General features: G+C 46.6%; 1 protein-coding gene and 1 long non-coding RNA gene across 17 annotated transcripts; both read left to right on the top strand.

Annotated features, from left to right (window-relative positions):
- Positions 1–721: 721 nt before the first annotated feature.
- VPS33B (VPS33B late endosome and lysosome associated) lies at positions 722–25,550 on the top strand. 16 transcript variants are annotated; one of them, XR_012415429.1, is made up of 23 exons: positions 722–1,174; positions 5,475–5,555; positions 6,288–6,349; positions 9,296–9,345; positions 9,882–9,949; positions 13,836–13,881; positions 15,660–15,754; positions 16,048–16,152; positions 16,553–16,649; positions 16,870–16,947; positions 17,153–17,226; positions 17,515–17,601; positions 17,790–17,880; positions 18,118–18,192; positions 18,454–18,518; positions 18,642–18,696; positions 20,457–20,503; positions 21,400–21,532; positions 22,415–22,488; positions 23,482–23,718; positions 24,234–24,309; positions 24,416–24,532; positions 25,170–25,550. XR_012415429.1 is itself a non-coding variant. In XM_005560536.4 (23 exons), the coding sequence occupies exons 1-23, from the start codon at positions 1,079–1,081 to the stop codon at positions 25,247–25,249; spliced, it is 1,854 nt and encodes a 617-aa protein (XP_005560593.1). In that variant the 5' UTR covers positions 722–1,078; the 3' UTR covers positions 25,250–25,550. The 16 variants fall into 16 exon arrangements, 13 of the variants coding, with proteins under 13 accessions (XP_005560593.1, XP_073852868.1, XP_015308901.1 ...); XR_012415432.1 differs by having other exon boundaries at positions 17,515–17,691; positions 23,617–23,718; XM_005560536.4 differs by having other exon boundaries at positions 23,617–23,718.
- LOC135971911 (uncharacterized) lies at positions 13,267–13,663 on the top strand. Its single transcript, XR_010588293.2, has 2 exons — positions 13,267–13,391; positions 13,480–13,663. It is a non-coding gene; the product is annotated as an uncharacterized lncRNA (long non-coding RNA).
- Positions 25,551–26,050: the final 500 nt, after the last annotated feature.

Here is a 26,050-nt window from a genome sequence, read left to right as displayed (position 1 = left end):
CACTAGGCAAAAGGGCGAAACTCTGTCTGGAAAAAAATGAAAAGAAAAGAAATACAATACCTGAAAAGTTTTAGTAATTCCTTAAATCAGTTATCTTTCAATTATTATCCAAAGAAGATCCACACATTGAAACATTTAGTTGATATATCCCTTAAATCTCTTTTATTCTGAAGTGTTTCCCCCTTCCACATTTCTCCCTTTGCCATTTTTTTTTTAAATAAGACAGATCATTTGTCCCATATAATTTCCTACATTTTGGGTATGGTTGATTTCATACCTACGATGTCTTAACATATTCCTGCTAATCTCTATATAGCCTATAAACTCGTAGTCAGATCTTGAGGCTTGATTAGGTAGGTGATGCTCTGTATTTCCTATGCATCTCACCAGGAAATGACATGATGGTATGACTGATCAGAGTTCAGATATTGTTAGCCTGTTGCATCCATTATGTCTTTTTTCTTTTCTTTTTTTTTTTTTTTTTTTTTTTGAGGCAAGGTCTAGCTTTGTTGCCCAGGTTGGGGTGCAGTAGCGCGATCACAGTTCACTGCAATCTCCGCCTCCCTAACTCGAGCGATTCTCCCACCTCAGCCTCTTGAGTGCTGGGACCCCAGGCACAGCCACCTAATTAATAGACTCATTGCCTCCGATTTTTAAATGTCCCTTTCAAGACACCGTCCCCTTCCTGGTACGCGAAGCGCTGGGAACGAAAGGGACTTCCGGGAGATCTAGGAAGTCGCTTCTCTTTCTGGCAGGAGACTGGGTTCTCCCAGTACGCTACGGAGTCTCTGCGGGGTGTAGACCGGAATCCTGCTGACGGTTTGACTGGATCAGGGAGGGAGGGTCAGGACACGGTGGCTGCAGGTCTGAGACAAGGCTGCTCCGCGGTAGTAGCTCTCTTTGCCTGGAGGTGGCCATTCATTCCTGGAGTGCTGCTGAGGAGCGAGGGCACCTCTGGGGTCTTTGGAAGTCGGTGCCCAGGCCTGAAGGATAGCCCCCTTGCGCTTCCCCTGGGCTGCGGCCGGCCTTCTCAGAGCGAAGGGCGTCCTTCCACTCCGCGGCGCAGGTCACCGCTGCCATGGCTTTTCCCCATCGGCCAGACGCCCCTGAGCTGCCTGATTTCTCCATGCTCAAGAGGCTGGCTCGAGACCAGCTCATCTATCTGCTGGAGCAGGTCAGTGCTCGCCTGGCGACTTTATCGCATCTACAGTTTAGCACTCATTGGATGCACATTTCTTCCTTGCCGTGCCCCTTTTATCTTGTTCTTGGCCCCTGGTAGTTCCTTGGAGCTTCCCCAGCAGGTCCAGAGTGAATCCAGGGAGTAGTAAGAGCTGTTTGGAACCTGGCCAGAGAGTTAATGGAAATCAGCCCCCAACCCCCATACAGGCAAGGGAGACACCATTAGTGCCAGGCATCCCTAGGGACGGAAAGATGGTTGAGACATATTTGCCATTAGGGATTCTACCACTCCAGCAGGAGCTGTGTGAAGCACAAATTATCACACACAGGTGGTAAATGAGTGATAGAGTAGCGTACCCGAAGAGTTCAGAATAAGTGATCATTTCTAGCTGGGGTGATGATCTAGGAGCTTCAAGGAGGTGAGTGTGAATAATAAGCTTATTTTCTTTGGCGACTAAGCATGCTCCAGGCAGATAGATTGGTAGGAGCAAAGTTGACAAACCAGGGAAAGACAAGGCATGTACAGGGAAGACAGCCATCAGCAGTTACACGGTAGCCACTGACGATTTTTTTTTTTTCCATTTGTGGCATGAGACAATACTTGATGATGATTCTAATAGTGATGTGTGTGGTGGGGTAAATGGGCAACAAGAAGGCCAGTTAGGAGACCGTAGATTAGACAAGTAATAAAGGCCCACACAAAACTGGTAGCAATGGGAATGAAGGGAAATGATGAATTTTTAAGTTATGGCGAAAGAAAACTCAAAGACTTACTGATTGGTCATAAAGGTTGAGGAGAAGCAAAAATGAGTGAGATTTTTAACCTGGTTATTAGGAAAATAATACTGCTACTGTGATTTTAATGGATTACTTGTGTAATCATTTAGTTATTCATTTTATGTCTGTATTCCTCATTAGATTGGAAGGTGGGCAGGGATCACGTTTGTTTTGGTCAACACTACCCAGTGAGTACCTAGCTTAGAGTCAAGCATGCACCATATGCTTAATAAATATTTGTTGTATGAACATTGAATAGAAATGAGAAAAATAATTAGAAAAAGGAACAGGTTTGGTGGGGGAAGTTGATTTGTTTGGGTTTGGATGGGGGAAGTTAAGATGCCAGTGAGAAATACAGCTTGTAACATCCAGCAGATAGAAATGTGGAACTGCAGCTCTATTGTGAGGACTGGAAGGAAGATGGATCAAGACGAGAACAGCAGGGCATCTTGGACCAGATTTTATTTCTATTTAATTTTACTTATTTATTTTTTTTGAGACAGAGTCTCACTCCGTTGCCCAGGCTGGAGTGCAGTGGCGCAATCTTGGCTCACTGCAACCTCCACCTCCCAGGTTCTGCTTCAGCCTCCGGAGTAGCTGGGATTACAGGTGCGCACTAGCCCACCTGGCTAATTTTTGTATTTTTAGTAGAGACAGAGTTTCACCATGTGGCCAGGCTGGTCTCAAACTCCTGACTTCAGGTGATCTGCCCGTCTCAGCCTCCCAAAGTGCTGGGATTATAGGCATGAGCCACCACACCCAGCCTATTTCTCTTTTATACTTAGTGCTTGCACAGTGACATGCACATAAAAGACTTGCAATAAATGTCTGAAGAATTGAAAAGAGGTGCTAGTTAAAGCCGCTAGTTCAGGTGAGATCAAGTAGAGGAGACCAAGGAGAGAAACTTGAACCCACTGGGTTATTCAGCATGGCCAAAGTGGATTTCCAGGCAATAACGTCCTGTCCTAACTAACTTCTGACTTAATTTTTGTTAATGTGCATTGCTATTCAGGCTTGAAATATCAAAATCATCTTTGCCTGTCCTTCACCCTGATACTTAACTGAACCAGTTGCTGAGTTCCATGTATACTTCTTTACACATAACTTTTTTATGGTGATTATAAAATAACACTTGCATATTATAGAAAATGTAAGAAGATCAAGGAAAGTAAAAAGAAAAAAAAATTACTTATGGCCCTACCATAAGTTATAAGCACTGTTAACACTGTTAATTTCTTTGAAGTATTTTAAAAAATTATATTAGGCTGGGCGCGGTGGCTCACGCCTGTAATCCCAGTACTTTGGGAGGCCGAGGCGGGCAGATCACCTGAGGTCGGGAGTTTGAGACCAGCCTGACCAACATGGAGAAACCCTGTCTCTACTAAAAATACAAAATTAGCTGGGCATGGTGGCGCATGCTTGTAATCCCGGCTACTTGGGAGGCTGAGGCAGGAGAATTGCTTGAACCCAGGAGGTGGAGGTTGGGGTGAGCCGAGATCACGCCATTGCACTCCAGCCTGGGCAACAAGAGTGAAACTCCATCTCAAAAAAAAAAAAAAAAAAAAAAAAAACCAACATTATATTACACATTCCATGTATCTCTTAATCTATTTTTGCTCATACCACCACCAGCCTAAATCAGGCCCTCTTTCATTGCCACATGCTTGGGCTTCCTGGATGGTTTCATTAACTCCCTAAGTGAACTCCCTGCCTCCTGTTTCTCCAGTCTTCAGATTCATTAACATTTCCAGCTGATTGGAATGCTTCAGTGCACAAAAGCTTTATTTTTCCCTGTTAATTAGAGGATCAAGGCCACACTCCCCAAAGCTGGCATTTGGAGCCCTTCCTGCTCAATCCTAGCCAACTATTTCGGTCTATTTTTCACCATTCACCTACCTCAAGATTTCCTACCCTCTGTTGACCATTTTGGGTTTGGGAAACTAAAAAATAAAGAAACATTTAAAAAGCCCAAACGTGGTGGCTCACACCTGTAATCCCAACACTTGGGGAGGAGGCTGAGGCAGGTGGATCACCTGAGGAGTCAAGGGTTTGAGAACATCCTGGCCAACATGGCGAAATTCCATGTCTACTAAAAATACAAAAATTAGCCAGGTGTGGTGGCATGCACCTGTAATCCCCGCTACTTGGGAGGCTGAGGCAGGAGAATTGCTTGACCCTGGGAGGCAGAGGTTGCAGTGAGCTGAGGTCCTGCCACTGCACTCCAGCCTGGACAACAGAGCAAGACTGTCTTTAAAAACAAAAAACAAAACAAAAAACAGACCGGTAGCGGTAGCTCACACCTGTAATCCCAGCACTTTGGGAGGCCGAGGCAGGTGGATCACGAGGTCAGGAGTTCAAGACCAGCCTGGCCAAGATGGTGAAATGCTGTCTCTACTAAAAATACAAAAATTAGCCAGGTGTGGTGGCGGGCACCTGTAATCTCAGCTACTTGGGAGGCTGAGGCAGAGAATTAGTGGAATCTGGGAGCCAGAGGTTGCAGTGAGCCGAGATCACACCACTGCACTCCAGCCTGGGTGTCAGAGGGAGGCTTCGTCTCAAAAAACAAACAAAACAAAACAACAAATAAGATTAAAAATAAATAAATAAAAAATTTCCTGCCCTCTATACCGTTGACCTTTTGGACTGGATCATTCTTTGTGGTGGGGGCTGGCCTGTGCATTGTTGGATGTCTCGCAGCATCCCTGGCCTCTACCCACGAGATGCCAGTAAAACCCCTACCGTGAGTCAGATAACCAAAAATGTGTCTGGATATTGCCAAATGTCCCCCAGAGGGCAAAATCGTCCCCAAAATCGAGACCACACAGCCTATGTTCTCTTTCTGATTTTTGCTGGACTGCCCTCTTCAAACATCCGTGTCAACACCCTACCCATTCATGAAGGCCTGGTTGAGAGGACTCTCCCAATGACTTTCCGCTCCCTGTCACTAACTGTGACCTCTCCTTCCTCTGAACAGACACTGAGATCTGTGTCAGGAGTGGTGGTGTAGAAATCGTATGACAGGGACTGTGGGATGGGGGAGTGGAAGGGTGATGGGGTGAGGATTGTCCCGGGTTTGCTAAGTTTTCTGCAGTGAGCGTGCGCTATTTTATTTTGTACTTAGGAGAAAAATGCAAGGTGGGGTTCTGTTGTGTTTGGCTTTGTTCAGCAGGAGACCAGGGGTGGTTGGGAGCCAGAGTGGAGGAGACAGCAGAGAAGGGGAGTGAGGTGCAGACCAAGGTCACAGGTGAGCAGAAGGGTTGAGTGACAAGGAGTTAACCTGAGAAAGAAGGTGGGATGTCTTCTTCCCGCTGGTACAGAAAACAAGAAGGCAAAACAGGTAAATATAGAGAGAAGTGTCAACTGTGGATACAGATAATAAATAAGGTGCCGGGCTAGACGATGCTTAGTGCCCTCCCACCTCAGAGACTATGCTTCTGTTAGATGGGTGGCTAGGCTAGTTCTCAGGTGAGGAAGCTCGTGTGACCTGTGAGTGACCCAACATATTGTGTCTCCTTCAGCTTCCTGGAAAAAAGGATTTATTCATTGAGGCAGATCTCATGAGCCCTTTGGATCGAATTGCCAATGTCTCCATTCTGAAGGTACCATCCCTTTCCCCTGGGGGTCATGCCCCTCTTTCCTCTTTGAGCAGTTTTTCTTTTGATGAACAATACAAATTACTGAAGAGTGACTACCGTTGTAAGGCAAACATAGGGTAGCTTAATTGGGTGGAAAAGGGAGATCGATGCTGTTGTTCATATTTTTTTGTTTTGTATTTTTTTGAGGAGGGAGACGAAGTCTCTCCCCGCCACCCAGGCTGGAATATAGTACAATGGCACAATCACAGCTCACTGCAGTCTTGACCTCCTGGATTCAGGCGATCCTCCTGCCTCAGCCTCCCAAGTAGCTGGGACCACAGGCATGTGCCACTACACCTGGTTAATTTTTAAATTTAAATTTGTTATTTATTTTTCTGAGTCTATTTGCTACGGAATATATGATTTTTTTTTTTAAATTTTGTAGAGATGGAGTCTTGTTATGTTACCCAGGCTGATCTCAAACTCCTGGGTTCAAGTGATCCTCCTGCCTTGGCCTCCCAACATGCTGGGATTACAAGCATGAGCCACCGCACCTGGCCCATACTGTTTTTATTTTATTTTTGGTTTTCCTATTGACAGCTTGAGGAAAGTTCAGTGGGTTGGTTGTCAGGGGAGCAGTTTGATTCCTAGAATTAGCATAATTAGGAAGCCCTCAAGAAGTTCCCTATCTTCGTATCACCCTTTGTGCTTTTCAGGCACTCTTATGTCCATTGTCTTATTGGATTCTCTCTGTAGCAACACGAAGTAGACAAGCTATACAAGGTGGAGAACAAGCCAGCCCTCAGCTCCAGTGAACAGTGAGTGTCTGGGAGAATCTGTCCCTACTCCAAGCTGGAGGAGGTCCCTAGGGGCACATTTGCCTTTCATCTGTCCTTGGCTGAGATATATGGTTCACCTCCCTGAACTTTACAATTTCATGGCTAAGTTACTCTTCTGTAGTTTTGTTTTGTTTTGTTTTGTCTTGTTTTGTTTTGTTGTCTGTAGTTTCCTTTCTGTAGTTTCTTGTCCTCTTCCCTCTCTAATTTATATTACAGTCTATAACCAGATTGGCTAATCTTTCAAAATTATTTTCATCGTGCTTTTCTCAAGAAACTGCAAGGCAGCCGGGTGCAGCAACTCACGCCTGTAATCCCAGCACTTTGGGAGGCCGAGGTGGGCAGATCTTCTGGGTCAGGAGATAGAGACCAGCCTGGCCAACATGGTGTAACCCCATCTCTACTAAAAATACAAAAATTAGCCTGGTGTGGTGGCGTGTGCCTGTAATCCCAGCCACTCAGGAGGCCGAGCCAGGTGAATCACTTGAACCCGGGAGGTGGATGAGTTGCAGTGAGCCAAGATCATGCCACTGCACTCCAGACTGGGTGACAAAGCAATACTCCATCTCAAAAAAAAAAAAGAAAAAAAAATAAGAATCTTCTAGGGCTCTCATTACTTGCTGAAGATTGTCTACATTATTTGTCATAGACTCCAAGGCTGTCTGCAGCGTGGCCTCCCACATTACCTTTCCAGCCTTGTCTCTCGTGTGTCCCCTTCAAGCCTCTGTTGAGTTGTGCTTCCACCCGCCTCTCAGCTCTGTGCCTGTGCCTTCACCTTTTTCATCACTCCATTCGCTCTGCCTGAAATTCTCTCCTGTCCTCACTGCTCCTATAAAGAATGTCCGCCGGGTGCGGTGGCTCACGCCTGTAATCCCAGCACTTTGGGGGGCCAAGACGGGCGGATCACGAGGTCAGGAGATCAAGACCATCGTGGCTAACACGGTGAAACCCCATCTCTACTAAAAAAATACAAAAAATTAGCCGGGTATTGTGGCGGGTGCCTGTAGTCCCAGCTACTCCAGAGGCTGAGACAGGAGAGTGGCGTGAACCCGGGAGGCAGAGCTTGCAGTGAGCCGAGATCGCGCCACTGCACTCCAGCCTGGGCGAGAGAGCGAGACTCTGTCTCAAAAATAAAAAAAATTAAAAAAAAAAGAATGTCCATCATTCAGAGCCCAGCCACCTCCTCCATGAAGCTCTCTGTTGCCCTTCCAGTCCAGGGTGATTTTCTCCTCTGGATTTCCGTGGCATTTTGTATTTATCCTGTTCACTTGGCATGTAGTCATGTACAGCTGTTGTCTTGATTTTAAAGTATTTCTGAAACTTAATGTACATGCTTTCTTAGAAGAAAAAATTCTCCTGGATACATGGAGAATATATCCATGGACCCCAGTTTGAAAAACATTATTTTCTATTACTTTCTTACATTTTTAAATTTTTTTAATTAAATTTATTTATTTTCAGAGACTCCGAAATTTATTTTCAGAGTCTCACTCTGTTGCACAGGCTGAACTGCAGTGGTACAGTCATAGCTCACATTATTTTCTATTACTTTCTTACATTTTTAAATTTTTTTAAGTAAATTTATTTATTTTCAGAGACTCACTCTGAAATTTATTTTCAGAGTCTCACTCTGTTGCACAGGCTGGAGTGCAGTGGTGCAATCATAGCTCACTGCAGCCTTGAGCTCCTGGGCTCAAGGCATCCTCCTACCTCAGACTCCTGAGTAACTGGGATTACAAGTGTGCACCACTGCATCCGCCTGTAGTTTTATTTTATTTTTTTGAGTAGGAGTCTAACTCTGTCACCCAGGTTGGAGTGCAGTGGCGGGATCTCAGCTCACTGCAACCTCTGCCTCCCAGGTTCAAGCAATTTTCCTGCCTTAGCCTCCCAAGTAGCTGTGATTACAGGCGCCTGCCACCATGCCCAGCTAATCTTTGTATTTTTAGTAGAGATGGGGTTTCTCTATGTTGGCCAGGCTGGTCTTGAACTCTTGACCTCAGGTGATCCACCCATCTCGGCCTCCCAAAATGCTGGAATTATAGGCATGCACCACCTCGCCAGGCCTTATAGTTCTTGTATTTTATTTTACGATTATTATTATTAATTTTTATTTTATTTTATTTTATTTTATTTTTTGAGACAGAGTTTAGCTCTTGTCATCCAGGCTGGAGAACAATGGCGCAATCTGGGCTCACTGCAACCTCCGCCTCCCGGGTTCAAGCGATTCTCCTGCCTCAGCCTCCTGAGTAGCTGGGATTACAGGCATGCACCACCACGCCCAGCCAATTTTTGTATTTTTTAGTAGAGATGGGGTTTCTCTATGTTGGCCAGGCTGGTCTCAAACTCCTGACGTCAGGTAATCCACCCGCCTCTGCCTCCCAGAGTGCTGGGATTATATGTGTGAGCCACTGCTCCCAGCCTACTATTATTATTTTTAATAGAGACGAGGTCTCACTGTGTTGCCGAGGCTAGTTTCGAACTCCTGAGCTCAAGCAATCTGCCCACCTTGGCCTCCCAGAGTGTTAGGATTACAGGTGTGAGCCACAATGCCCAGCCTTTATTTTTAACTGACAAATAATAATTGTATATTTTTATGGGGTATTCTTGTATTGTGTTTTCGGTACTGACTGTTAACATACTCCATATATGCACCTTTTTTTGCCCACTGGATTGTAAGTTATTTGAGAACAGCAATTTTTGGGTCCACTATAGGGCCAGTAATGTACCCAGCTCATCACATTCTACCCATTGTGTTGAGAGTATCTTCTGTGGTTGGTGTATGGTGGACCAAGAGAATGGCATAACTTTGGCTAGGATGAGACCTGTAGGGCAAATGGCAAAAAAGTTGGTATTATTTCAGTTTCTTCTAAGTTGCTATCCAACTTGATAATTTTTCTTCACTGTTTTTTTTTTCTTTCTCTCTCATAGATTGTGCTTCTTGGTCAGACCCCGCATCAAGAATATGCGATACATTGCCAGTGAGTGTGCCATGGTACTATGTGTAACTGTGGGAAAGGGCGGGCAAGATCTAAGGGCCTTGGCCATAAGGACCCTCTAATAAGAAAATAATTGTTTGAGTTGGCTGTAGCACTTGTGAAGGATATCTGCTTCCCTGCTTCTTTTTTGTTGTTGTCATTTTTTTTTTTTTTTTTTTTGAGACGGAGTTTCACTCTTGTTGCCCAGTCTGGAGCACAATGGCATGATCTGGGCTCACCGCAACCTCCACCTCCCGGGTTCAAGCGATTCTCCTGCCTCAGCCTCCTGAGTAGCTGTGACTACAGGTGCCCACCACCAGACTGGGCTAATTTTTTATATTTTTAGTGGAGACGGGGTTTCGCCATGTTGGCCAGGCTGGTCGCAAACTCCCGACCTCAGGTGATCCACCCGCCTCGGCCTCTCAAAGTGCTGGGATTACAGACGTGAGCCACCGTGCCCAGAAGCTTCCCTGCTTCTAGTGTAACTGCTTCGTGCAGATGGCTCATGGCTTGCTGGGCTGCATTCCTTCTCTCTGTAGGTCTTGTCAATGCTGACAAATTGGCTGGCAGAACTCGCAAATACAAAGTGATCTTCAGCCCTCAAAAGGTGAGTTTGGATCCTGGAGGAAGTGGGATAAGGTAGAACAGGACTGAGGACCAGGCAGGGGTAAGGGGCCAACAGCACTACCTCCCTGTCTCAGTTCGTTTTCTGTTGCTGTAACAGAATGCCTGAGACTAGGTAATTTATAATGAACAGAAATTTATTCAGCTCATAGTCTGAGGAGGTAGTGAAATCCAAGAGTGTGAGGCTGGCATCTGGCGAGGGTCATCCCATGGCAGAAGGGTGGAAGGTAGAAGCCAGCACATGAGACCAAGAGGCACCCAGGGGCTGGACTTGCCTTATAGCAACCCCCTCCTGCCATAAGGACATTAATCCATTCATGAGGACTCCTCCCTTACGACCCAATCACCTGTTATTAGGCTGCACCTCCCCACACTGTTGTCCTGGGGATTCAGTTTCCGTTGCACTCCCTCAAAGCAAATTATGTATGATTGAACAAAATACCTGTCACTGTCTTTTCATTTACATATCTTCAATTGTTTAGCAGAGGGTCTGCCAGCATACTGTCCCAAATAAAGTGTTGTGGAATTGTGTGAGGAGGCCTCTACGTAGATTTTTTTAAATGAAAAGCTTCACACTTGCGAGGTAGAACCTGCTTTGTATCCCTAACACAAACTCTAGTATAGTAATGGTGCACAATGTTACGGCTTTCAATGACTTTCTCCCTGTATCCCTCTTTAATAATAAATTAGATAAATCATCACCCCCCTCCTCCCATCCCCTATGCTTATGGGGATGTGACTGGGCTGCCCCTAGGTTACTAGAACCATGCCACCATGTATTGGAAAAGCCTTTTCTTGCACAGGAAAGGAGCCTTAGAGACTGTTTTACTCCACCCCAACTTTGAGCAGCTGAGGGAACTGAAGCCCATGCTCACACAGTGAGTTAGCATAGCCAGGCTAGAGCTCTTCCATCTTTAACTCAATAATTGCAGTACATATTTGGAGGTCCATCATAGTCTATCCATTTCTTGATTCCATTGAGCTCCCCTCTCACCTGTGCATCAGCTACATTCATCCTCAATCCCAGTGATTGGGAGGAATGACGTTCCAGGCCTTTACCTTGCCAACCATAGGCCTATAAAGCTACAGCAAGTAGTGCATGCATACTTAGAGAAGGTAGAAACTAGACTAGGAAGAACAGAATTTATTACTTTTCAATCTTTCTAAGAAAATTCTAGAGAAAATAGAAGCAGTAACTAAGGACTGAAGCCTCTGAAACCAGGCTGTCTGGATAAAATCCACCCTTGAGGCCTTATTACCTGTGTGGTCTTGGGTTAGGTACTAAGCTGTTCCGTGTCTCGGTTTTCTCATCTGGAAGATAGAGTTGATAATAGTACCTATCTCTTAATTTAAGTGAGATGACTTTGAGTCTCTGTCGAAATAAGAAATCAAGTGGGACCCTAGGCTTATATTGTTTTCTCCTTCTATAAAAGGAATAAGAGGAAAGAACCAGTGACCTTCCTTTGAATGTCACCTGAAGATTGATAGCACAATCTTACAAATATTTATCTTAAGATAATATGCTTAGGAATACAAACATGTGAAGTATTATTACCAGGGCAAGAAATTATTGAGTAGGACAACCACTCAGAATTATAGGTACTTTTGAATGCTATTAAAAGAGTCATAGCAATAATTTCTAGTTCTTGGACCCTTACAAAACCATTTCTTTTTTTTTTCAAATTATGCTTCCAAGGACAGATTTGGTGTTTTGTTTTGTTTTGTTTTTGGAGACAGTGTCTTGCTTTGTCACCCAGGCTGGAGTGCAGTGCCGCAGTCTTGGCTTACTGCAACCTCCGCCTCCCAGGTTCAAGCAATTCTCCTGCCTCAGCCTCCCGAGTAGCTGGGACTACAAGTGTGCACCACCATACCTGGCTAATTTTTTGTATTTTTAATGGAGGTGCGGTTTTGCCATATTGCCCAGGCTGGTCTCGAACTCCTGAGCTCAGGCAGTCCACCTACCTCTGCCTCCCAAAGTGCTAGGATTACAGGCATGAGCCACTGCGCCTGGCCAAGGACACATTTGTATTAACAGGGAATAATCCTACAAGTTAAAATAATCCTACAAGTCTCTATATTACACAGAAAAACAAAATTGGTATTTTAATGAGTGTTCTCCACTTAACACCTTATCTAATCAAATTATTTGACCTAATTTTATATTAGGAGGCATCTCTCTCTCTTCTTTGAGACTCCTTTGTTAATTATGAAGATTGGCAGTTTTCAGACCTGGCTCTGGAATTCCATTACTTAACACTAAAAGTTAAAAGCAGGCCTGTAGATTTCAGTTTTCCTGGCAGAAATGAGTGAGGGAGGAATAGAATTCTTCTGCATAACAGTAAAACAAGGAGCACGTAGCATTGATCTACATCTCACAGAGCTAGTATGAAGATGAAGACAAGTGATTCTTGTAAAACACGAAGAATAATGCCTAATCCATTTTAAGGGCTTACAACATTAGCTGTTAATAATGTCATCTCATTATCAGATGTGAGTGCCCTCAGCATTCTTTCTTATTACTTTCAAATATTCACCCTTTCCCCACTTACCTCAAAGGAGGAAGAGATCGTGGCCTTTTCCCTTCGAAGATGAGCTGTTCCGTGCCAGTTCTTGACCCCGTTTCTGCTTTCCTTCTCCATTATCTTGCTTTACCAGGTAGACTTTCTCTTCTGGTCTTCACCCATGTCTATCCCTTCTAAACAATGTCCCCCATTTCATCTCTTCTCAGGACTCCCCCTTCTTTCATGGCCAGGCTTCTGTGAAGACTCTTCTACTGTCACTGCTTCTGCTTCCTCATCTCCACCTTCATCGTTTCATCGAGTCTCCCTCAGGTCTCTGTTGTCAGATCCACTGGTGTCTATTTAATGTTAATCCTACTTAACTTCCCTGGCGTTTGACACTGTTGCCCACCCTTCCTTGCAACTCTGACCTTTTCTGCCTTGACTATTGCTGTTTTCTCCTGCCCCTACCTCTCTGAGTATTCTTTCTCAGTCTTCTCTGCCAGGTCCTGTACTCTGGCCCCCTTTCATCTTGGTGTTCCCTAGGGTCCTGTCCTTAGCTCTCTCCTCTGTGTGTTCTTTTCTCTTGGACAGACCATCTACTTTTTTATTTATTTATTTGAGATAGGGTCTCACTCTGTTGCCCAGGCTGGAGTGCAGTGACGCAATCTTGGCTCACTGCAGCCTTGACCTCTTGGGCTCAAATGATCCTCCCACCTCAGCCTCCTGAGTAGCTGGGACTACAGGCACGCACCACCATGCCCGGCTAATTTTTCATTGTTTGGTAGAGACGGGGTCTTTACCTTGTTGCCCAAGCTGGTCTGGAACTTCTGGACTCAAGCAATTCACCTGCCTCGGCCTTCCGAAGTTATGGGATTATAGGAGTGAGCCACTGCACCCAGCCACATCATCCACTTTAAATACAGGGTATATGCTACTTAATCCCAAGTCCTCGTCTGTGTCTCCAGAGGTCCTGTGGGCATGTCCTAAACAGAACTTACTCTCCCTTGTACAGATCGTTTGCTCCCATCTGCTCCTCCACAATTTCCAGAGCACTTCATGCCGTTGCTCTCATCTCTGCCTGTACAACTTACCTTTCGAAGACAGCTGAATTCCTTCTCCTTTGTAAAGTTCTTCCATTCTCTCAGGGAGATAAGAAACAATTTACTCAAACATAAATTAAATGGATGAGAAAGAAATGAAGTGCTGGGCTGGATGATTCTAATGGTCCTTTCTAGATCTAAGAGTCTGGGTTCTCTTTTCTTTCACTGGGTTCAGTAATTATTGTCCTCATCAGTGACCACAGAGGAACTGCAGAGAAATAGAACAGAGAAGAAGGTGGTTACTAATCAATTTCCTTTTCTCTTTCAGTTTTATGCATGTGAGATGGTGCTTGAGGAAGAGGGAATCTATGGAGGTGAGAGGAGATGAATGTGAGTGGAAAGGGACAGAGAACATACAGAAGAAAAAACTGTTGTTGTTCTCCACCCCCCAGCTCTTTCTTTTCCTGGTCTTATTCCTGTTAGTGTAGCAGGAGGAGAGGTTCCTGAGAATGGGAATGGGAACAGGACCACAAATTAGAACACTACTCGGGGCTGGGTGCGGTGGCTCATGCCTGTAATCCCAGCACTTTGGGAGGCCTGAGGTCAGGAGTTTGAGATCAGCCCAGGTAACATGGTGAAAACCCATCTCTACTAAAAATACAATAATTAGCTGGTTTAGCTGGGCGTGGTGGTGCACGCCTGTAATTCCAGCTTACTCGGGAGGCCGAGGCAGGAGAATTGCTTGAACCCAGGAGGCAGAGGTTGCAGTGAGCCGAGATCACGCCATTGCACTCCAGCCTGGGCGACAAGAGTGAGACTTAGTCTCATAAATAGGTAGGTAGGTAGGTAGGTAGATAGACAGATAGATAGACAGACAGACAGATAGAACACTATTGGGGTAGTATGAAAGTAATACCAGGGCTTAGAGTTGGAAATGACCAACCACTCTTTTCTCACCTCCCAAGGCTCCCACAGGAAAAACTGGGCCTCCCCTCTGTGTATTTCTCAGGCTATTCTCCACACAGCCCAAACCTGATCACAGCACTCCTTGCTGGAAATCTGGCAGCAGCTGAAAATAAAGCCCAGAATCCCCAACATGCCTCCTATCCCTTGCACAGTCTGGCCCCGCCTGTCCCATTAGCCTCATTGTGTGCTACTTCCTTCTCCTGACTCACCACCCTCCAGCCAGAGGGATTTTACCTTTGCTTTTCCAGGTGCCCAGGATGTTCTCCATCCTACAGCTTTTTGCCTTCCCAAGTCTTACGCAAATTCTAAGCTTAATTTTCTCTTCTTGAGGGAAGTCTTTCCTACACCACCAGTTGTGGTTACAGCCCTTTAATATATGGTGCTCACAGCTTGCTGTTTGACCTCTTTGGAGCACAACCGTGATTTAACAGTTTGTGTCATAATTTGTCTGGTGTGTCTCCCCCACTAGACTGTAAGCTCCAGAAGGTTGGGAGCATGTCTGTTTTGCTCACTGCTGTATCTCTGGTGTTCATATAGTCCTGCATGTAGGCAGCTTTCAGTAAATATTTGCTGAATAATGAATGAGCAAGCTGGGCATGGTGGCTCACGCGTGTAATCCCAGCACTTTGGGAGGCCAAGGCGGGCGGATCATCAGAGGTCAGAAGTTGGAGAGCAGCCTGGCCAACATGGCAAAACCCTGTCTCTGCCAAAAATACAAAAATTAGCTGGGCGTGGTGGCGCATGCCTGTAATCCCAGCTACTTGGGAGGCTGAGGCAGGAGAATCGCTTGAACCCAGGAGGTGGAGGTTGCAGTGAGCCGAGATCTCACCATTGCACTCCAGCCTGGATGATGAGAGCTAAACTCAGTCTCTAAATAAATAAATAATGAATGAATGAATGAATGAATGAACGTTTTCTTGGCACTTTTGGTCAGCCCTCTAGTAAAAACCCATCACTTACCACATTGTGTTACAGGCTGCTGTGGTCGCATCTCCTTTCCTTATCAGACTGTGAGCTCCTTAAGGGCGGGGACTATGTCTTATTCTTCTTTGAGCCTCTATTGCTTAATGCAGTACTGGCGTGTGGCAGGCACTCAAATATTTGTTGCATGATTGTGGCGGACCTTCCCTCTTAACGTGGAGCTAAGTACCTTCTACAGGGAGGCTGATGCTCTGTGTCCCCACAGATGTGAGCTGTGATGAATGGGCCTTCTCTTTGCTGCCTCTTGATGTGGATCTGCTGAGCATGGAACTACCAGAATTTTTCAGGGATTACTTTCTGGTAAATGCAGAGGCCCTTGGGTCTTGGCATCAGGGGATGGAGACACATGTGGGATGCAGAGGGCTAGAAATACCAATGTAACCTTTGTCCAACTCAAGTAATTTATCATAGTGATATAGTGATTGAGTGCTACAGATTGGTCTTTGTGGGACTTCCTGTGGAGCCAATGAAAATAAGCCTTTCAAGCATCCCCCAGACCCTGCCACCCTGCTCCAGGGCTTCTAGGGCTAACCACTTTCCAAATGGTCCTATTGGGTTGATTCATATCTTTGTGACTTGTGTGGTCCCTGCAGGAAGGAGATCAGCGTTGGATCAACACTGTGGCTCAGGCCTTACACCTTCTCAGCACTCTCTATGGACCCTTTCCAAACTGCTATGGAATTGGCAGATGCGCCAAGGTAAGAGCACTAGCAGTACTGTTGTCCCAGCAGACCCTGTTTCCCCTGTTGCGTACCCACGTGAGGTTATCCAAGGGTATCTGTGATATAAGGTGTATTCTTTGCTTTTGTTGTTCTGGAATAGATCCTCAGAGAGGAGAACTTGTGTGACTAACAGAGAGGCAAAAGCCAGGGTCTCCTGGGTGGCATTCCTAAATCTCTTTTCATTTTGGGGACAGAGTAACACATCTTCTCACCAGTATGAAGAGTGTCAGGGAAGGATAGACACAGATGGGAGTAGATAGGGCCATATTGTGAATAATTAGCTCCTGTCTCGGGGACAAGAGGAAGTATCACATGGAAGGGGTTGGCTGCAGTAGGGACCTGGACACAAGACTGAGAATGTTTTGGGCCCTGGCAGATGGCATATGAATTATGGAGGAACCTGGAGGAGGAGGAGGATGGCGAAACCAAGGGCCGAAGGCCAGAGATTGGACATATCTTTCTCTTGGACAGAGGTAAATTATGCCCAGCGCTCCTGTCATCTTTCGGCCCTAGAAGACATGGGAATATGGAAAGCGTGGTGGCAAAGTTAAAATCCTAAGGTTAGGGCTGTGAATCCCAGCTTTGAGGAGCGTGGGTCCTTGGCCCTATGGAAAGTGTCAAAGCTGCCCTTGAGCATGCTGTGTAGAAGGCTGGGTCAGGGAGAACCTTCACAGTCAGGGATCTCTGTTTCAGATGTGGACTTTGTGACAGCACTTTGCTCCCAAGTGGTTTACGAGGGCCTAGTAGATGACACCTTCCGCATCAAGTGTGGTAAGTGCCATGGTCCTCTGCATCTTGGCAAGATGGATGTGGTCATCAGCCTTGGCACCTCCCACATGGCAGGGCTTGTGGGAGAGACCCAGACCCTGAATGAACTGTTGGCTTCCAAATAGTTTGAGGACCTTTATGGCAGTTCAGGGAAGGGTAGGAGAAGTCCTCATTGGAGATCCTAATAACTGTCCCTCTGCTCTCAAAGGGAGTGTCGACTTTGGCCCAGAAGTCACGTCCTGTGACAAGAGCCTGAAGGTGCTACTCAATGCCGAGGACAAGGTGAGGGTGTGGGTGCTAGCAATGGGCCCCCACTAGGGCCACTGCTTATACCAGGCTGTGGGCCCCAGCACTGCGAGGGGAGGCTGAGTCTGTGGGAGAGAGGGTTTCCCCACCAGTTAAGAGCATACCTCAGAGCACGGAGTAGGCATTTGATATGGACTTATGGATCCCAGCTCAGCTTTGTTTGTATTTCTGCCAGAACACCTGAGCACCCTTCCCATACTGTCATTCTACTGCTAAGTGATGGTTCCGATAGAGTAAGTTGTTCCTGTCTTACTCCCCTCACAGGTGTTTAATGAGATTCGGAATGAGCACTTCTCCAATGTCTTTGGCTTCTTGAGCCAGAAGGCCCGGAACTTGCAGGCCCAGTATGATGTGAGGCTCCAAGCCCTGGTCCTCTGTTTTGTTCCCTCAGTGGCTTCCCAAGGCTGCTGCCCTTGGACTCTCCTTCTAATATTATGACAGGTTCCCTGTCCTTTCTCATGGATAGATGACAACTGAGGGAGGGTGGTGGTTTCTCATGTCTGAGGTTGGGGGGTTAACCTTTGGGAATTTTCCCACAGCGCCGGAGAGGCATGGACATTAAGCAGATGAAGAATTTCGTGTCCCAGGAGCTCAAGGGCCTGAAACAGGAGCACCGCCTGCTGAGTCTCCGTAGGTTTCAGCTTGAGGGGCGTGAGGGGAAGTGACTGTATCCCTCCGGGGAAGGCTCCAGAGTACCATTACCCCGAGGAGGAGATCCCTGTTCATCTGACGCATATGGTCTTATTTGGTGTAAAGTGGGAAGAAGTGCTTTTGGATTTTGCCTTAAGAGGTTTTTATTCTTCTGGACAATAAAGGGACATCTTTCTAGAAACAGGAATATGTCAGCTCCCTTTATCCAACCTGCAGATATTGGGGCCTGTGAATCCATCATGAAGAAGAAAACCAAGCAGGATTTCCAGGAGCTAATCAAGACTGAGCATGGTAACTGCCACAGCCTTGCTGTGCTACTGCCCACACTTCTACTTCCCCAGCTCCCAGCCCTGTCCCACCCTTAAAAGATGTTCTCTGGCTCTTTCCAGCTGACACTGGCTATGTGGAATGCTGGTTCCTGCTAGAAGTCCTGGGAGTCCCTTAACCTACCCCAAGGATGGAGAAAGAGATGGGGAGACAGACACCTGTTAGCATAGATGGCAACAGCTGAGCTGGTCCCCTAGTAACAGGCTCTCCTCTGATTTCTCACAGCACTGCTAGAGGGGTTCAACATCCGGGAGAGCACCAGCTACATTGAGGAACACATAGACCGGCAGGTGCGCAGGTGGAGGGCTGTGGGGGCCAAGAATGGCGTTTAGAGGTGGGATCAGCCTTAAACAGAAGGAAAAGAACACGTGTTGTGAAGCTTCAGTCCTCCTTGAGTCTTTCTTCCTATGCAGGTGTCGCCTATAGAAAGCCTGCGCCTCATGTGCCTTTTGTCCATCACTGAGAATGGTGAGCCCAAAAGACTAAAGATGAGAATGTCAGATTGAGAAACTATGTCTTAGGGACAGAAGAAGTGATTTTGAAAGGCTAAGGCAAATGTCTTAGCAAACAGAATGTTTCCCTGTAATTTCATGGGTTCTTTTTTGTTTGGGGTGAATTATCACCAGGACACAGGGTAATTTATTGTTTTAGCCCTAAGTGGGACCACATCCAGGCCACCCTAGAGCCCTGTCATATCTTAGGACTGCAGGGGTGTAGAGCTGAGTGGCGTTTCTCTCATCACTCCATCTGTCCTTATTTTCAATAAGATAAAGATACATTCCAGGAAAAAGGGACAGCAAGTTAATTTCATGAACATTTATTTTATTTATTTATTTTTTTTTTGAGACAGAGTCTCGCTCTGTCACCCAGGCTGGAGTGCAGTGGTGCGATCTCGGCTCACCACAACCCCCACCTCGTGGGTTCAAGTGATTCTCCTGCCTCAGCCTCCTGAGTAGCTGGGACTACAGGTGTGCACCACCATGCCCAGCTAGTTTTCATGAACATTTCTAAAATCCCAGATTCTGTAACTTTCGTGGCAACTTGTTTTCACTGTTGAAGTCTTCCAGTTGGTGAATATTCTTGAAGGTTGCCTTCTTTTTCTTTTTCTTTTTCTTTTTCTTTTTCTTCCTTTTCTTTTTTTTTTAAAGACAGAGTCTTGCTCTGTTGCCCAGGCTGGAGTGCAATGGCACGATCTCGGCTCACTGCAACCTCCGCCTCCCGGGTTCAAGCGATTTCTCACCTCAGCCTCTCGAGTAGCTGGGACTACAGGTGCGCGCCATCACACCAGGCTAATTTTTATATTTTTAATAGAGATGGGGTTTTGTTATGTTGGCCAGGCTGGTCTGGAACTCCTGACCTCAGGTGATCCACCTGCCTCAGCTTCCCTAAGTTCTGGGATTACAGGAGTGAGCTACTGTGCCCGGCCGAAGGTTGCTTTTTACCCAGAGAAGTATTTTGCTTATTCTAAATCTCATTTACTATAGTTAGAATCCCAGTTATTCTTACCTCGATGGAGAAAAACATATAAGACCATGCTTTTGGAACTCATTTGAACACTTTTCCTATTTCTCAATAGTTGTGAAACAGTTCCTAGTAGAACTGCCCCTTAGCCAGGAAGAAATGCATGAGTCTGCCAGGTGCAGTGGCTTATGCCTGTAATCCCAGCACTTTGGGAGGCCAAGGCAGGTGGATCTCAAGATCAGGAGTTGGAGACCAGCCTGACCAACATGGTGAAACCCTGTCTCTACTAAAAATACAAAAATTAGCCAGGCGTGGTGGTGCATGCCTGTAATCCCAGCTACTCAGGAGGCTGAGGCAGGAGAATGGCTTGAACCCAGGAGGTGGAGGTTGCAGTGAGCCAAGATCGTGCTCCAGCCTGGGTGACAAAGCAAGACTCCATCTCAAATAAATAAATAAATAAATAAATGAGTCATCACTTCTCCTCCCTCCTGCTGCATCCTCCCCACATCCCACTATGATCACCATTAGTTCCAGTGTCCCCTCCTCAGCACCCTTATGTTTCACAGGCCTTCTTGGGAGCTCCCAGACCTAGGCTTTATCTTTCAGTAAGCAAGCTTAAAATTTGAACCAACTGTATACTCTGCAGGGTTAACATTTACTGAATCCTTCCTCCTGAAGAAGGCATTCGTTGCTGGTTGATCTGGACATTTTAGGGTGCCTCTGCCGGCCTCTTTCTCATGCACCTGTCTTACTTTCTTCACTCTTAGGTTTGATCCCCAAGGATTACCGATCTCTGAAAACACAGTATCTGCAGGTAAGGCCTGGAGAATGTATTCTTGAGGGAACTTGGTGGAGGGCAGTTACTGGGCATTTTTGAAAGAGGCAAAAGAAGTGGCCCCTTTCCTGCCTCCATTACCCTCCTGTTTCCATTCAGGCCTCCCTCTTAGAGCTACTAGGGAGAGTCACCTTTCACCACGCCTCTCTGCCCTCTACCCTTGTTTCACCCCATACACTGACGGCGCATGGCCAGTGCTGAGAATTTAATTTAAACATTTCAGCGCTGGCCCCAGAGGTGAGTTCTTACTCCTGGGAGTCTCTCTCATTTTAGCACCGTGTGAGGCACTGATTCAGCTTTCCTTCCTGGCACTTCTCAAGTCTTACTTCATCCAGGAAGCCTTTCCCATACATCCATAGGTCTCTAAAGTCTCATGCTGCTTTTTATTCTTCTTCGTTTGGTGTTTAATTATTTCTTTTTTTTTTTTTTTTGAGACGATGTCTCGCTCTGTCACCCAAGCTGGAGTGCAGTGGCGCAATCTCGGCTCACTGCAACCTTTGCCTGCCAGATTCAAGCAGTTCTCTGCCTCAGCCTCCTGAGGAGCTGAGACTACAGGCACGAGCCACCATGCCCAGCTAATTTTTGTGCTTTTAGTAGAGACAGGGTTTCACCATGTTGGCCAGGCTGGTCTCAAACTCCTGACCTCAAGTGATCTGCCTGCCCTGGCCTCCCAAAGTGCTGGGATTACAGGCATGAGCCACCGCTCCCAGCCCTGTTTGGTTATTTCTAATGTGAAAATTTATCTCAACAAAGTGTGAGCTCCTTCACACTGCAGCAGAGGCTACATAGTCCTTCTCTCTCTCACCTCTGTAGTGCCTGACAGTGCTAGATGCTCTTCAGACACTCAGTAAATAGTCTAATTGCATCTTCTTCAGAGCTATGGCCCTGAACACCTGCTAACCTTCTCCAATCTGAGACGAGCTGGGCTCCTAACAGAGCAGGCCCCTGGGGACACCCTCACAGCCGTGGAGAGTAAAGTGAGCAAGCTGGTGACCGACAAGGCTGCAGGTAAGCAGGGAGCACAGGTGACCCCTACTCCAGCTGTTGTCCTGACTTCTCTCAACAGGCAGCACGCTGGGAGGGACAGAATGAATTGGAGAAGGGGGACTGATTCCTTCCTATTAATGTCATTACCATTATTACTACTACGTCTGCCAGTAAGAGTGGTTTCCACATAGTGAACACTTACCATGTGCTGAGCCCTTTAGTTTCTCATTGAATCCTCACAAAGACTCTGTGAGGTAAATTTTCTCATCCTCATTTTATGGATGATGAAACTGAGGCTTAGAGAATTAAGTGATATGGCCGGGCGCGGTGGCTCACGCCTGTAATCCCAGCACTTTGGGAGGCCGAGGCGGGCGGATCACAAGGTCAGGAGATCGAGACCACGGTGAAACCCTGTCTCTACTAAAAATACAAAAAATTAGCCGGGTGCGGTGGCGGGCGCCTATAGTCCCAGCTACTCGGGAGGCTGAGGCAGGAGAATGGCCTGAACCCAGGAGACGGAGCTTGCAGTGAGCCGAGATCGTGCCACTGCACTCCAGCCTGGGGGACAGAGCGAGACTCTGTCTCAAAAAAAAAAAAAAAAAAAGAGAATTAAGTGACTTGTCCCAGGTCCCTTAGTTAGTAAGTTAGGTCAGTTTAACTCCAAAGCACATACCAATAAACTTGGGTTACCCTGTGGATTGCATTTAGTAGAGACCTGGTACCCTGTAGGAGGGGGAAGACTGTGGGTGGGGAGAAGGGTGGGAGTTCCAGGGAATTGTAGTTGAACAGCTTCCGAGAGTTTTTGGATGTGATTGGTGCTGTCGTGTCCTGAATGGTGTTGTCCGTGGCAGTGTCATGAATCCACAGACCTTAGGTGAAACCTGACACAGATTTCTTCCCCAGGAAAGATTACTGATGCTTTCAGTTCTCTGGCCAAGAGGAGCAATTTTCGTGCCATCAGCAAAAAGCTGAATTTGGTATGTGGAACAGGGATGGTTAGGGGAGACAGTGGGTTCATTCCATTGTGGGGTACTTTTTTTTTTTTTTTTTTTGAGATGGAGTCTTGCTCTGTTGCCCAGGCTGGAGTGCAGTGGCACAATCTCAGCTCACTGCAACCTCTGCCTCCCAGGTTCAAGTAATTCTCCTGCCTCAGCCTCCCAAGGGATTACAGGCATATGCCACCACACCCGGCTAATTTTTGTATTTTTAGTAGAGACAGGGTTTCACCATGTTGGCCAACTTCTGACCTCAGAAGTTCTGGTCTCGAACTTCTGATCTCAGGTGATCCACCCACCTCAGCCTCCCAAAGTGCTAGGATTACAGGCATGAGCCACTGCGCCTGGCCCATTGTGGAGTACTTTGAATCCACAAAAACCTTTTTGTCATTTCATGTGTATAAAGATTCTTTTGTTTGGTAGTCTTATAGCATGGTAGATTCATTCATTTAATCAACATGTAACAAGCACCTGCCGATGCCAGAGAATATTCTAAGTGCTGCTTCAGTGACAACCATATCCCATGTCCCTTAAGGACAGGGAAAGGAGAACCTGTCTCTCCAGCCCCTTCACATTATCCAATAATGGTGCATGGGAACTCATTCCAGAGAGCTGGCAGTTACTGAACAGAAACTGCTATCTTCTGTTATGGATTCTCTTTTCAGGGCTATTGCTGGTTCTCCCTTTTGTTGAAATAAGAATTGTTCTTTGGGCTGTGCCACTTTATCTGACCCTTTAAAGGGTTAGGGAGCTGAGCTGTCACTTGCCTAATGAAGTCCCTTTGTCTTTTTTTTTTTTTTTTTTTTTTTTGAGATGGAGTCTCCCACAGTTGCCCAGGCTGGAGTGCGGTGGCGCCATCTCGGCTCACTGCAAGCTCCGCCTCCCGGGTTCACGCCATTCTCCTGCCTCAGCCTCACAAGTAGCTGGGACTACAGGCGCCTGCAGCCACGCCCTGCTAATTTTTTGCATTTTTAGTAGAGACGGGGTTTCACCGTGGTAGCCAGGATGGTCTCGATCTCCTGACCTTGTGATCCACCCGCCTCAGCCTCCCAAAGTGCTGGGATTACAGGCGTGAGCCACCGCGCCCGGCCAAGTCCCTTTGTCTTATAGATCCCACGTGTGGACGGCGAGTATGATCTGAAAGTGCCCCGAGACATGGCTTACGTCTTCAGTGGTGCTTATGTGCCCTTGAGCTGCCGAATCATTGAGCAGGTAAGAGCATATTACTCTTGCTCCCATTCATATTTCATTGTCTCTGCTTTCTCTTGGTCCCTAACTTGTCTTGACTTTTTTTTTTTTTCTTTGAGAGATGGAGTCTCGCTCTGTCACCCAGGCTGGAGTGCAGTGGGGTGATCTCAGCTCACTGCAGCCTCCGCCTCCTGGATGTAAGTGATTCTCCTGCCTCAGCTTCCCAAGTAGCTGGGACTACAGGCATGTGCCACTGCACCCAGCTAATTTTTGTATTTTTAGTAGAGATGGGGTTTCATATAGACGAGGCCAACTATATGTTGGCCAGGCTGGTCTCGGACTCCTGACCTCAGGTGATCGCCCCGCCTCAAACTCCTAAAGTGTTGGGATTACAGGTGTGAGCCACCACACCTGGCCCTGTCTCAACTTTTTGCTACTTGAGTAATGAGCAAGAAATGTGACAGTCTGGCTGCTGTGCGCTTCCTTTCCTAAGCCTGATATTGTCTGTAGCCTTAAAAACAGTGCTTATACCTTCCCAGGTGCTAGAGCGGCGAAGTTGGCAGGGCCTTGATGAGGTGGTACGGCTGCTCAACTGCAGTGACTTTGCATTTACAGGTATGTGGCATCAACAGTGGGGTAGGCTGGCAGTGAGAGGTGGGCTGGATGCACCACTCAGGACTAGCATGTCAGGGAAGAGCTGAATCTGGCCTGATCCTCACAGACATGACTAAGGAAGACAAGGCTTCCAGTGAGTCCCTGCGCCTCATCTTAGTGGTGTTCTTGGGTGGTTGCACATTCTCTGAGATCTCAGCCCTCCGGTTCCTGGGCAGAGAGAAAGGTAAGAGAGATCAGAAAGGTGAGAATTGGCCTGCATTGTATATGGGCAACAAAGTGTTGGCTGGGCGCAGTGGCTCATGCCTGTAATCTCAACACTCTGGGAGGCCGAGGCAGGCAGATCACCTGAGGTTAGGAGTTCGAGACTAGCCTGACTGACATGGTGAAACCCCATCTCTATTAAAAATACAAAAATTAGCAAGGCATGGTGGTGGGTGCCTGTAATCCTAGCTACTCAGGAGGCTGAGGTAGGAGAATTGCTTGAACCTGGGAGGTGGAGGGTACAATGAGCCGAGATGGCGCCATTGCACTCCAGCCTGGACAACAAGAGCAAAACTCCGTCTCAAGAAAAAAGAAAAAAAAAAAAAAAAAAAAACCCACGCAAAGTGTCCTGCATAGGAATAGTTTTCTCCTGGCCTCGGAGTACAACTTGCCATAGCCTTACTGTGGGCTGCTATAGCAGGGAGCCCAGTTATACCAGGCGTAGAAAGCAGTGGTGCCCAAGGGTATGGCACTCAACGTCTCTGTCTATAAACTGGTGCTCTGATCCCATGGGGACTGTGGAAATGGAGGGGCTCTATGGTTATCGTTGGGGCCTAAGATCTGCGCTGTCTCTTCTGCTGCTGCATTTGACTCCTTAGGCTACAGGTTCATTTTCCTGACAACAGCAGTCACAAACAGTGCTCGTCTTATGGAGGCTATGAGTGAGGTGAAAGCCTGATGTTTTTCCCGGCCAGTATTGTCATCTTCCCTGAACACATTCCTCAGTGGGAGGCAGGCATCTGGCACCCAGCTGTTATAACCAAGTGTCTACCAACTACCTGCTACGAGCCGGGAGCATGGAACGGGTTGGGATTTAGAGAACATATCTGAGAAGAGAGTTCACTTCCTGCTCCCAGGATATTTCTCTTTTCTGTTTATGAAGTACAACCCATGCTGCTAAGATACAAGCAGGAAGAGGTATCCTTTGTTAAATCCTGTTTGAATATCATTGTAAATAAAGCCTCTGCTCTCAGATGTAATATGTTTGTTGTTCTGTACACGCACTTCCATCTTTATTAGTGAAAGCCCACTGGAGCTTTCTACAGGGGCTTCCTATGCTTCTTGGCCTGGACTTTATAGTGGCCTGATCTGGTTCTTCCCTGTAAAAGTCACTCGACCATTCTGTACCTGAGTTTCCTCAACCATAAAATGAGGGGGATGGATGAGGTGACCAGCAAGCACGTTTCCAATTCTAAAATGTTGTGATTCATTACATTTTTGAGAAAATGACTTTGTTGTTTTAACTTAAGGAGGCACTTCAATTTTAAGCATTTTGTTTCTTACTGCAGAATGAAAGATTGTGTGCCATTAGAGCCATTTCAGGCATCAGCAAACGGTGCTCCTATAAATGTACCAGCACCCTCCTCATTGCTGATGCTAGTAGCCTTTCTCCTTCTCTCTTTACCTTTCAAAAATGATGAAATATAGGCCAGGTGCTGTGGCTCATGCCTGTAATCACTGTACTTTTGGAGGCCAAGGC

The sequence above is a fragment of the Macaca fascicularis genome, chromosome 7 (assembly GCF_037993035.2).
Source record: "Macaca fascicularis isolate 582-1 chromosome 7, T2T-MFA8v1.1".
In the NCBI taxonomy this organism is placed as follows: Eukaryota; Metazoa; Chordata; class Mammalia; order Primates; family Cercopithecidae; genus Macaca; species Macaca fascicularis.
Note: the sequence above shows the minus strand (reverse complement) of the source record. Positions and strands in the feature narration are given on the sequence as shown.